At 37.5% G+C, this 13,412-nt stretch overlaps 1 protein-coding gene across 3 annotated transcripts in view; it reads left to right on the top strand.

Moving 5' to 3' along the window:
- The window catches only part of PRICKLE2 (prickle planar cell polarity protein 2), a 389,088-nt gene that overhangs the window by 314,037 nt on the left and 61,639 nt on the right, over positions 1-13,412 (top strand). For all 3 annotated transcript variants that reach the window (XM_087708820.1, XM_087708821.1, XM_014073626.2), the window contains 2 exons: positions 5,068-5,205; positions 7,048-7,251. In XM_087708820.1, the coding sequence (XP_087564946.1) occupies positions 5,068-5,205; positions 7,048-7,251 (342 nt within the window). The remainder of the gene's footprint in view (positions 1-5,067; positions 5,206-7,047; positions 7,252-13,412) is intronic.

Here is a 13,412-nt window from a genome sequence, read left to right as displayed (position 1 = left end):
AATGAATGGTTGTATGTCAAGGACTACTTGTAATTATAGGGAGCTCATTTTGAAAGAATTCCATATAATGAAGAGTAGAAATTCTTTATAATCTACTGCATGTGAAGAATAAGGAGCTAACTTGGTTTTTAGAAGAGTTGGGATTGCAGAAATTTGTAGAAGAGTTAGGATTGCAGAAATTTGTACACCAGAACTTTATTATTGCTGCCAAATAATAAAGTTTTCTCAGTTTTTATTTTTTGGGTTTGACAATGAGAGTACCAGCGACCTGAAGCATTCAAAAGAATACCCATCTGTAAGAGATGTTTCGCATTTATTCATTTTTCTTTTCTGCTCATATGCCAGAACTTTTCATTTCTCCACATTCACAGTTAGGTAATTTAAGGGCAATTGCTATCCAAGGCTCTTAACTATCTGTCAAGCCTATCTGAGATAAGCAATAAATCAAGTAATACAGAGGAGTTCCTATTCCCTGCCTTTACTGAAAAATAATTTTCTTTACTCTGGGCTGAAACAATATCATTAATAAATAGATTAAACAGTAAAGGTGCAAGCATATTTGTTCGGTGGCCTGCTAGGGTGAACCTAATCTGAATTTAAGTGTTTTTCTATGAAGCCATAAACAAAATTCCCACCCTTTATACAAATTCAACTGATCTAGTTTAATCCATGGTTTGTTTCTATCAATAAAATCGAAAGCTGCAAGGGGACCCCCAAAGGCAACATACAATTTCCTGTTGCCATGTTTTGCGTACTTACTTACCAGATTATCCAAAACAAAATCATGATCAATCATTGAGTATCCTGTTCTTCTCCAGGCAGATTTGCAATGATATAAATCTGAATATTTTAAACACATATTAATATGAAGCTTAGGTTGGTAGTTATGTTGTTGGTTTGAGCTGCGAGCATAGTGATTTGGTTGCACACATTTCATCCCCATTCAAAGAGACATCACCAGTGCACTGTGGATTGTCCCCCAGACGAGCACAATCCAAAGCGCACTGAAGATGTCTCCTCAAATAGGGATGAAATGTTTGCAACCAAATTGCCAAGCTAGGAGCTCAAGCCAACAACATAATATATTAATATCTGTCTGTCCGTCCGATTGTCCATCCATCCGTCCATCTTTCACACATATGCAGGATGAGGCCTCAGGAAAAACCTGGTACAACTAAAGTTTGAGAAATGCTTCAGTAATAAAATACATACAACATATTTATATAAAATACAGGGTGGATTTTATTTAAATCAACTTGATTTAAATCATAAATTTTTACAGAGCAACTGTCCCCTCTGTCCCCTCCGCATCTCCTCCTCTGACCCACTGTTGACTCACCGATAGTCCCATTCACTTTAACGGGGTGATGCAGGTGATGCGGGAGTGAACACAACAAGGTGTCAAAGTGACATGGCGAGTAGCAGGTGAATAGAGTCCCGCTAACAGGCACTGCAATGAATGGATCTGAAATGGCAGGTGCTCTTTAAATGTAAGGACTCATTCTTGCTGGTAGTTAGAATCTTTAATATTGTTATTTACAAACAAAATGAAGGTTTCCTATTTAGCTTGCAGAGCTTGGTTTCACTGAATTGAGTTTACCAAAAATGTAAATATTGCAGAATATACAGCCTCATAGCTACATAACTAAGCTCCATTTCATGCTGAATAAACTAAAGTATTAATGTATCTTGAATAGAAAACTATCTTTAGATAGATTTTTACTCCAAAAGCATTTTATTAAAATAAATTTGATGAAAATAAAAAATGTGATTTAAATTTGAAAAATCTGATTTTTTTATTATTTTTTTAAAAAAATATTGATTTTTATCCATCTTGATAAAATATAATATTTCTATATAAAATGTAACATTTTTAGTCTTTTATTATCTTGTCCTGTTCTTACTTTATAAGCTACTCAAGTCTTACAATTGAGGCAGCATAGATATCTTTTACAGTTTGTTTTTTTTTAAAAACACTGCCCCTCCGACAATTCCTTTCAGAGACAAATGGATTTCGAGCAAAGGAACAGAAAAACTGCAAAATTATTCCACCATAGAAAAGCTTTGTAGAGAAAAGCTTTCTTGTCTCTCGCAGACTGCCAGGACTCTTCAGGGTCATTCAGTGGAACATATTCAGGATAGATAAAAGCCAGCATTTCTTAAAGGTAGCTTTACAAGACTTCTAGACAAATTGAGTAGAGATGTTAAGCCCTTTTCCCCCTGATCAAATGTACATCTGTTCAGAAGTAAATGTTGGGGTGGGGTGGTAGGCAGGGTTGAAGCAAACCAGTACATGAGGAGATGCCAACGGAATCCAAACTCCAGACACCTTCTCTCTTGCTTGCTCTGTTTCTGATCCTATTTTCTCTCAAATGTGTGGGTGTAGCAAAGGGTTGGAGTTCTCTTATTAGAACCTTGAGAGGATCTCTGGCGTTTGAAATTAACCCACCTGAGAGATACGGTTAGTTATATGCCACCCTGAGGGATAATTATATTCAACTCCTATCTGGTACTATAATATGCATTATGTCATTGCAGGAAAAATTTAAAGAGCTGATTTATTTTTCTATTCTTCTTGAGACCATCTAGGTAAAGGTAAAGGTTCCCCTTACACATATGTGCTAGTCGTTCCCAACTCTAGGGGGCGGTGCTCATCTCCGTTTCAAAGCCGAAGAGCCAGCACTGTCCAAAGATGTCTCCGTGGTCATGTGGCCGGCATGACTAAATGTCAAAGGAGCACAGAACGCTGTTACCTTCCAACCAAAGTAGTTCCTATTTCCCTACTTGCATTTTTACGTGCTTTTGAACTGCTAGGATGGCAGAAGCTAGGACAAGTAACGGGAGCTCACTCCGTTGACTTAGACACACACCATTCTACTTGAGAGAATATCTCTTTCTATACAGCCCTCCTGTTAACTGAGATCAGCCTGAGGGTTTGCCTGTGCTTTTGCCACAAACTAATATTGCAAATTTTTTGAGAAGAGCCTTCTCTGGCAGCCACCCCATTTCTTTGAGACACATTTGCTGGTGAATTAAGAGATTGGACTTCTCTGACTACTTTCTAACAAGTCCTACAGGCACATTCTTAAAGCAGGCTTTAAATTATTAATTTTAATTACTGGTTATAAGAAGGACTTGAAGTTTTATGTTTTATTGTAAACCAATATGTTTTGTTTAATGAATCAAATGATTCAGAATGTTGCCAGGATTTGTTGAACCACTACTATCACATCAAGTTTATATTTAAACAAGTTCTTTTCTGTTGCGGTTATTGTTGAAACCTTTCTCCTGTATTCTGTATTTCTCCTCCACCTTCTTCCTTAGTATCAGTGAGTCACAGATGTATTTCTCTCTTATGAAAGGGGCTTTATTCCTGTTGCCATATTCTGAAATATTTCCATTGGACTTCTATAGTGTTTCCAGCACGTATCTCCCAACCTTCTCATTTTTTTTCCAGTAGAACAGATTCAGCTTGCCAAGCTGCAGAAAGCCTTTTTCATTAGGAGTTCTTGAAAAGATGCCAGAGATATATTTGGATGTGGTCATAAAACTAACTGCCATCCAAGGAGTTGTGATGGGGTTCCATTCAGTTGGGTTACTTTAAGAGTGTATCCTTAAGCTACAGCTACACTTTGTTCCCTGGGGTGTTGCATTTTGTGTCAGTCAAACACGTGCCTTAGCATGTTTTTGATAATTCATTAGCCAAAGGCCTTAACATCATTACTAAAATCATAAGTTATGAGTTTTCCCTTTTCACAGATACATATACTACCTTGAAACTTCCATCAAATTTTTTGGTCAGTTGATATGTACATACATATAATTTCATAGCAATAGATATTGCGACGTAAGGTGAAACATGTTAACTAAGGAGTAAAGTTCTGTTGTGGCCGGAGACAAGGATAAAGTTCTGATTGGTGGACTAATAAGTCATAAATCCAAATTAGTGGTTGCCAAGAAGCTTGACTAATATTACATATTTTATGTTCATGCTTGTCATGGATGTATATTATTTTTAGGAAGATTTCAACATGATTAGCACAATTGTCTAATCATGGACAATTGTGTTAAGGGCTCCAGATCAAATGATGAATGAGTATTAAGTGATGGGCATAGGAACAATTTTTTTGACATAAAAAAAAAGACCAGAACAAGCATAGAAACATTAAACTCTACTAGAGCTCATATTGGTTGCATCCTATTTTCTTATTGTTTTAAAGTGAAAAGTTGGCCAAATGCTCATTCTATTGTTTTTACAGATACTTTGTTTTTCCTTTTAAAAGTGTGTACTCCTAAAAAAATTAGTGTGCGTTCCCAGTTAGTTCTGAACTTATGAATATGATCATATAAGGAGAGGAATATAAGATGACTAAATCATGTTTATAGTAATCTAACTCTACCACTGCATGAAAGTAGATAGAAACACAAACTAAGTATATGTATAGTAGCTAGGCAATTGACTCATAGACTGCTGTAAAACAGGCACTTTATATGATACTTGGAGCCCTGGTGGCGCAATGGTTAGATTGTAGCATTGCAAGCTGTCCACAACCTGGAGTTTGATCCTAATGGGGTCCTAAGTTGACTCAGACCTCCATCCTGCCAAAATCGGTTAAAATGAAGACCCAGATTGTTGGGGGGCAATATGCTGACATTGTAAACAAACCCTATGGAGCAGTGTATAAGTATAATTGCTATTGCTACTAATGTTTATATAATGGGAAGTGAAATAATTTTGTAATAACCCAAGAAAGGTATATGGCAAGGCAGTTACAACAGGCATGTAGGGACCATGCAGGGGTGGGGTGCGGGGTGGGAAGTGAATACCTTGTATAAATGACCATTTTGCCCCAGATGGCAGTCATTTTAGGAATACCTAAGTATCTCACAGTAATAATTTTGTGTTTATATCTATCACCAATGTTCTCACAATGTCAAACGTTGCCATGGCACTCATATATTGTCTAATCCTGATTAAAAACTATTAATTAATCTTGCACGTTTGAAGAAAAAAGTAAGAACCACTGCTTTTAGTGAAAAGCAAATGATTTACTGCTTGATGTCCAGGTTCGATATTGTAACTCCCTGGATGAAGAGGAAAAGAGAGAACTCAAACTTTTCAGCAACCAGAGGAAGAGGGAGAACTTGGGCAGAGGCAATGTCCGGCCATTTCCCGTCACCATGACAGGAGCCATTTGCGAACAGGTAGACCATTCTCAGTAGGTTGTTGTTGTTGTGGTTGTTGTTCTCCTTTTCCTTCTTCTTCTTTTTCCTCCTCCTTCTGCACCCCCGCCCCCTCAGCATCTTATCACCATGACATGAAAGCACCTATGCACCATGAGAGATCAAAAGCCATAGCAATACATTATGGTAGTAAAAGACTTATTCTTCACTTTGACCTTGCAAAAAATTCTTACTCATTAAAAATGTCCTCAGGGGTAGGAACATTAGGTGGTGTAGATTTAGGGTGTGTGGCAGAGTGTTAGCTTAAGGCTGCTAATAGCCAGCTGCAAAAACAGTTTCTCTTGCATAATCCCCAGGGGAAAGGCTGCTTAGGGGGTGCATTGCTAGGCCAGAAAACCATTTGGAAGACAAAGGAGAAAAAGAATGCTTACATCAATTTGAGAAAGACTATAACATGTAGCATTCCCATCAGTATACGCAGAGGGGGGCTTTAGGTATCCTATAGAGACCAAATAGATTTTGTGGAGAAACCCTGGAACAAAACTGGGAATGCAGAATATTGTTTTCCACGTTTTTGCATTACAAATTGCAACATTGAGTGTTGACAGTTTGCATTTCAGATCTGATTAATATATTTATATTTAGTGGCGGCATGGTAAAAAGCCATGTAATAAGATCATTCCAAATCTTACTTTCAATACCCAAGTTTCCAATTCCCAATCTGGGGGGGGGGGGGATTAATCAAATATGTGCAATGATCCCTAGAGTGGATACCACAGTTTAAATTGCTAAGTATTTCAAGCTATCATCTCAGTAAATGTGCAGTGAGAAAGATATCAGAGGTTTTTCTCTGGAGGCCATACATACCACCCGTCAGAGTTGAATAAATTGCAGCACTTGATGCCTTCTAGTACCTTCTGTTCCCAAGATGTAAATATTTAATGTTAAAAGTTCAACCACAATCTGAGATTGAAAGTATTGTACTGCAGTTTTATTTATTCGCCACATGTAGAAATCTCTAACCTAAATCAGTTAGTGGCTGGATTCAGAAACGCTGTTAACCAGGTCAGTAGTTTGCTTTAACCTTAGATTATTTTTATTATTTTATTTTAGGGTTAGCACATTAAGTGAACCCAATCCACTTGGTTAATTTAATTTATCCAGAAAGCAACCAGTTAATCATACGGTGTGAAATCTACCAGAATGTAGCATAATTCTCCTGCCTCTCTTCCTCTTTATTTGAGGAGGGGACATATGCTAGACCCAAAGGTGTTATTTCCAAAAAGCAAATAGACTTTCTTGTGTTTTTTTTTCCTTTGAAAACTTTTCACTTCTCATCCAAGAAGCTTCTTCAGTTCTTGGATGAGAAACAAAATTTTTAAAAAGGAAAGTCCATTTGTCTTTGGGATAGCACCTTTGGGACAATCATGACCTGGATGATTGAGTATCTCCATAGAAATATAGTTGAGAACTCTCAATTTTCTTGAGCATTTGTATTATATCAACTATTCCCCAACTTCTCTAAGGGAAGAATAAAATAATTGATTCAGGATCTACCATTCTTGTTCCTGTTTGCTTGCTTTGAACCGGTTGAGGAGTGAATAAGCATTAATCATCCCATGGTAGATAGGAACTGTAAAGCCTTTCTGCAGTGTGTCACAATTGCTTTTGTATCACCACAATCCCTATAATACTGTATTTGGAGAAAGGCTTGACTTGTGAATAACTAGAAAAGAAATTTGCTGATTTTTATCAGGGCATCACTTTGGCTTTTTCCAGATGTTGTCATTATTCAATGTTTTCTCACCCGGAGGAATTGTCCGGAGAAGGGCTTCTCTTTAATTTTTCTATTTATCTTGACAGTGTGGAGGCCAAATCAATGGAGGCGACATAGCCGTCTTTGCATCCAGAGCAGGCCACGGGGTGTGCTGGCATCCATCGTGCTTTATATGCAGCGTTTGCAATGAGCTGCTGGTGGATCTTATCTATTTCTATCAAGACGGGAAGATTTATTGTGGCCGGCACCATGCAGAATGCCTCAAACCTCGGTGTGCAGCCTGTGATGAGGTAAGACCAGTCAGGCGTGTTTGGTACTGGGGAAGGGGGCTCGAATAAGTGGGTAAATCATGTCAGGGATCATGCGTTAGGTAGTAAATCAGTCTAGGCTTCCAGATTTGCCTTGCCAGTTTATCTTTGCATCTTGTGGTTTGCAAATGATGAAATGTCTGAGAGCTGCTCTACATATCAGCCCCAGTGGAGGCTTTTGGTTCTGACAGCCCATCCAAGTTTTCGTTGCTAAACAGCCCTCCACCCCCATCCTGCTGGTGCCTGGCCCTGTTCTCTTATATAAGCTAAGACTCCCACTGCTAACCACTCTTCTCTGGAACAGCCATTGCTCAAAAAGAATTTTTAAAAAAACATAATTGAACATGTTGCTTTTCGTTTTCCCCCTTCTTCTGCCTGCCTGTCTGCAGCTGGGAGGTGAAAGAGCAAGGAAAATTGCAGTACAGTTGGATGAACTTTATAAAATAAATTTAGGAAAAAGTTTTAAATTATACTCCTATTTTGTTACTGGAGAGTGTTACAATAACTTCTTATCTTGGTTATTCTCAAATGATAGGATTGGAAGTTTAAACCTGTTGAGATAACAGGATCTCACAAAAGACTCCCCTTGCAATCAGCCTCAATGTAAAAATAGCACTAGCAGTGGCACTTAGACTTAGTGCTTTATAGCACTCTCTGGGAAGCTTACATAGTCAGGATTTTGTCCCCAATAAACTGGATCCTCATTTTACTGATCCCAGAAAGATAGAAGGCTGAGTCAACCTGTCAGGATCGAACTACAGGCTATAGGGTCAAAACCTGCAAAGAAACCCCTGACATATGCCTGCAACGTAGCGTAAGCATTTAAGGAAATTATGCATTGTTGCTGCAGTCCCATAACCTGAAAAGACACAGCTTCTGCTATACCTACACATCTATTAACTGAAAGAACAAAATGGTTTCTTGGTTACGATGCAAAACAAGCCGCTGAGAACACATGAATTCATTTGTTTATCAAACTGTTTATCAAATTTCTCACACGAACTAACTGTGGGCAGTGTACAACAATTGGCAACAATAAACATATAAGACACTTATTTAAAAGCATCTCTGGAGAAGAAAAATTTGGGTAGTATGACTTGTCTACATTTAGAATTTTCCCCATAAAATAAAGAGCCTGTGCTCTTTATTGAATTCCTGAATTGATGCAGAAGCTGATAGAACTTTATGTTTGGTGCCTGCGGGAAGTTCTTTTAATGTACTGATACCAAGAATGTTGCTTGCTCCTATGTCTTGTTAGATAGGAAGCAGGGCAATTGTTATAATGTGGGACAGATTATTTGTGCATGCTGATCTTTGCAGGGTGCTTCTTTTAATTATCTTCCCCCAAATCAATCAAGTAACTAGCATATGGAATGTGTGGGTGGCTATTGTTCACTTTCTCTTAGTTTTCTCTTTATTTCCCATGTTCTCCCTAGGAAGCGTATCACCATAGTCTTGTGTCATACATCTTAGCTTATACTTTTGTCTGCTTTCATGGGAGCAACATAAGGCTAGGTGTGGCCTAGATCTATCTGTCATCTTATGCTCCGTAATTCATGTAGGATTTATGATCCATGGTCTTCCTCCCTTCTGTTTCATCCTTTGTATTCTCAAGTGTTGTATTTATACTTGTTCCCATCTCCTGGCTTTTAGGAATCTATTTCCCATGGTTGAATGCAGCATCTGTCTCCTGAGGTAGACGTTCTGCATTTTTGGATGATGAGCTGTCCTGAATCAGGACAGAAGATTACCTAGGAAGCCTCCTGTTTCTTTCTTTTCTTATATAGTAATTGTATTAAAGGCTACAGCATAAAAATTAATACAAATTAAAAAAAGAAAAAATAGAAAGTGCAGAAAAGAAAAAAAGAGAAAGAAAAATAGAAAAGAAAGAAAAAATTAGAATGTGGTAAAGAAATATATAAAGTAATGACTTCTCTTCACCACAAGTATAAACATTTTAGTAATTTATCACTTTTTTCTAAAAATATATTAAATAACTTCTTCCTATATCTTGCCTCTTATCTATAAATAAATCCATACAGCCTCATCATCTTCAGTTCTTATGTCAATAAAAGTTTATTAAGGATTACAATAGATAACAGCATACACATTTTAACTTTGACCATATAGGCCAACTTTATATTCCCTCTTTTTATTTTTTTATAATCTTGATTTTTACTCATTTCAAATGCATTCGATTTATTTTCATTTTTTTTTCTCTTTGTCCTAATTCACAAAATTCTTTGAAGCTTTAACAAAACTCTTTTGTAAATCCAGGATAGAAAAATTATCCAGGTCACTCTCTTGTTAGTTGTATATCATTTTCCATTATTAAACATCAGCCGGTTTCTTTAGTATGTCCATTGTAATATCCATGTCATTCTTAACAGAAATCCACTGTGAAATCAGTCTTAATATTGTCAGATTGTCTTCCGTAACATCTTTTGAGCACAGCGGTAGACAGTCTGAAAATTAATTTCTGGGACCACTGTTGAAAAATATCCATCAGTAACTCCAATGTTAAAATACTTTGCTTCATTCTGAATTTGTAAGTCAAGTTTGAGTGTTCTTCTTTCATTGTAATCATTACCGTATTTTTCAGAGTATAAGATGCACCTTTTTCCTCCCTAAAAGAGGGTGAAAATTAGGGTGAGTCTTATACACTGGCCCCAATCCTTTGGCTCTGCCTCCCAGTAATTTACCTCCTTGCAGCAAACGGGCTTGTGGAGGCTGCAATAGGCTATAGTAATCCCTGCAGCCTGAAACAGCTGATGATAGGGAGAAATTGAAAGTGAAACTTGCAGTTTGCTCCATGAGGCAAATTGCTGGGAGGTAGAGGTAGATTTTTTTTTTCTTGTGCTAGCCAGGCTATTTGCTCCAAGGAGGTAAGTCAATAACTATAAATGCCTATAGAATGTTCAAATTATTATACTTACTTTTTAAAGACTGCTTTATTATTGTTCTAGACAGGTTAACAAAATGAAGAAGCTTTTTAAAATAAATGCTTGATCTGAAGAGGCCCAGTGCTGTTGGATCTTCTTTTAAATAACAGAGAATAACTATACTTCCAGAAAGCACATCAGTTTTAACAGCATCTGTACAAGTATAGTTTGAAATGTAACACTACAAACAGTGTATGTTGTCTATATTGTTTGCTGTTTGTTGCAAGGAGGCAAATTGCTGAGAGGCAGAGGCAGATATTTTTCCCTTGTTTTCCTCTCCAAAAGCTAGGTGCGTCTTATACTTGGGAGCGTCTTATACTGCAAAAAATACGGTAATTCCTTTGAGTTCCCTTTAGTGACAAGTTTTAAAGCCGTAATTTTTTTAAAAAAAAAATCCAAAACAAAAGCATTTTCCTACAAGAAGGATTATTTGTAATTAATTACAAAATCTTATTTTAAATTCATCTGGACCCTTGGCTGATTTGTAACTTTTAATCATCCTTTTGCTATTTATTCCACCCTACCTCCCAATAATTTGGGCTTAAACCTATATTTAAAACTTATTGCATTAAAGTTTGAAGGTTAACTGATTTACTGGAAAATCATTTAACAAGCAATTTCCAAAAATGATTAGAAAAGGAAGTATGCAGACTTAATGTGTTTTGAAAGGTGCCAACAGCAGTTTGAGCAAGATGGTTACTTCCTCATTCTCTCTGGCTCTAAATGGCCAGAAACCACAATCATGCAGTCTCCTCTCAAGGAACAGCTGTCTGGTGCACTTGTGGGTGACCTCAAGTCCTCTCCTTATCTAGAGAGGAATTATCAATGAGCAGGTGTAGTCGCCAGCTCTTCATTCCCTCATGATCACCAACTCCTTTTTTTAGCGGGGCCATCTTCAGTTCACCATTTCTCGAGAAGTTGCAGCTTCCTGTTCCTTTTGTTGATCGAATAGACATCTCTGAACACCTAAATACCCAGAAGTCAAAGTATACAAGCTTATATGTAGTCATCACAATTAGTAACCATTGGTGGTAGTTTTGTTGATAAAAATGCATGTAATACCAAATGCTCTTTATCATACGGAGTTGTGTGCTGACATTAAGCAAGGGCCAAGTTTAGAATTAAAACTATGCAAAAGGTTCAATCAGAGGAAGCTCTCTGGTTTTGACATTTGATCTTGAATTTCTCAATTAATTATTAATTTATTAATTAGCCCTATTAATCACACAGCAGTGGTCCTCATTAGCCTGCAGTTGCAAATGCTTGAGTCCTCCTTCTCTCCCCCCCCTTCTCCGCAGCCTCCCTCCCCCCCCCCCGGGCAGGCCTGCTTTGGAGATGAATAAGCCTTAACCACAGTCAGGGCTTGTATCCTGGGAAGTCCATCTTGGTCTTCTCTTATTACAGGAGCATGTTTCTACATTCCATTTGCTAAACAAGGAATGTGCCATTTCAAGTTACATGTTATTCTGGAGCCATATATAGCCATTTCCACAGCAACTACGTGATCGGTTTATGCTGCAGAGGCAGTGAAAGAATTTGCTGTATCAAGAAGCCGAAGCAGAAGGGTCTTGAAGCAGCCCTAACTGAAGAAAAAAAAAACCAAGCCAGATAGATGGCGGGAGAGCAATGCCTGCAGAAGCAAAATAATAAATTTGATACAGTTTTACAGAGGAATTATTAAATCAGTTATTTGTACTTCTCTAACTATCCGGTTTGATACAGCAACCAAACAGGACCGATGCAGAGTCCAACGGACAGTTGGACCTGCAGAAAGAACAATTGCAACCAGCCTGCCTTCCATAGAAAAACCTGTATGTTGCACAGGTCAGAAAGAAGGCTGAGAAAATATCTACAGACCCCTCAGATCCTGGACATAAACCATTTCAACTCTTCCCCTTCGGGACAATGCTATAGAACATTGCATACCAAAACAACTGGACGCAAGGACAGTTTTTTCCCTCATGCCATCACTCTGCTAAACAATTCTTACAGGGCAGTCTAATACCTAGGTATACTTAACCATGTACTGTGGCTGTGGTATTACTATTTCTCCTTATTATCTTTTTTACTCCCCCTCCTTTTATTGGTATTATTATTATTGTTGATAATGATAATAATAATAATAATAATAATAATAATAATAATAATAATAAGTTGATCACATGCTCAGCTGCTGTAAAAAAATCACGCAGACTGATTATAAATTGTGGCACAATTCAGTAGCACAAATGATCCATTGGAATTTGTGCAAAAATTATAATATTAAAACAGCAACAAACTGGTGGGAACATCAGCCTGAAAAAGTCACCGAAAATCAGATGGTCAAGATCTTGTGGGATTTCCGTATACAAACGGACAAAATACTGGCGCATAATACACCAGACATCACACTGGTTGAGAAAAATAAGGTCACAATCATAGACATCCCAATACCAGGTGATAGCAGGGTCGCCGAGAAGGAACATGAAAAAATCGCAAGATACCAGGACTTAAAAATCGAAATTCAACGACTATGGCACAAACCAGCAGTGGTGATTCCAGTGGTAATTGGCACACTGGGTGCTATTCCAAAAGCACTGGAATTACATTTAAAACAGTTAAAAATTGACAAAATCACCATCAGTCAAATGCAAAAAGCCGCACTGCTTGGATCTGCACGCATATTATGAAAATACGTTACGACGATGTCCTAGGCCCCTGGGTGGGGCCCGACTAGTAACCAATGCCAAATCCGGCGAAACAACTGGCCGCTGTGATACAATTGTATAATAATAATAATAATAATAATAATAATAATAATAATAATAATAATAATAATATCTTTTATTCACCGAACATGAAACTCAATCAACTGAACATTCAAAAAGCATCACAAATACCATTGACTGGTGCTAATGGCTGATACGGGTTGCTGCTATGGTGTTCCAAGTAGCACTTTTTTTTCTTTCTTTTTTCTTTTTTGCAGTTCTGCTGGTGTTATTGCAGGAAACTGCATTTCTTGGTGTGTGTTTTGTAAAATTTGTGGACATGGTACCAAGTGCCCCGATGACAAGGGGTATCACTGTTACATGTTTCATACATAGCCATGTAGTTTCGATGGCCAGGTTGTGATATTTCATAATTTTTTCCAGTTCTTTTTCTTTGACTCTGGCATCTCCTGGTACAGCGATGTCAATAAACTGTATGGTTCTTTATTTATTA

The sequence above is a fragment of the Thamnophis sirtalis genome, unplaced genomic scaffold (genome assembly GCF_051295495.1).
Source record: "Thamnophis sirtalis isolate CommonGarterSnake01/CBP01778 unplaced genomic scaffold, rThaSir2_p1.2 scaffold_3, whole genome shotgun sequence".
Classification (NCBI taxonomy): Eukaryota; Metazoa; Chordata; class Lepidosauria; order Squamata; family Natricidae; genus Thamnophis; species Thamnophis sirtalis.
The sequence above is the reverse complement of the archived record's forward strand: the minus strand, read 5'-3'. Positions and strand labels throughout refer to the sequence as shown.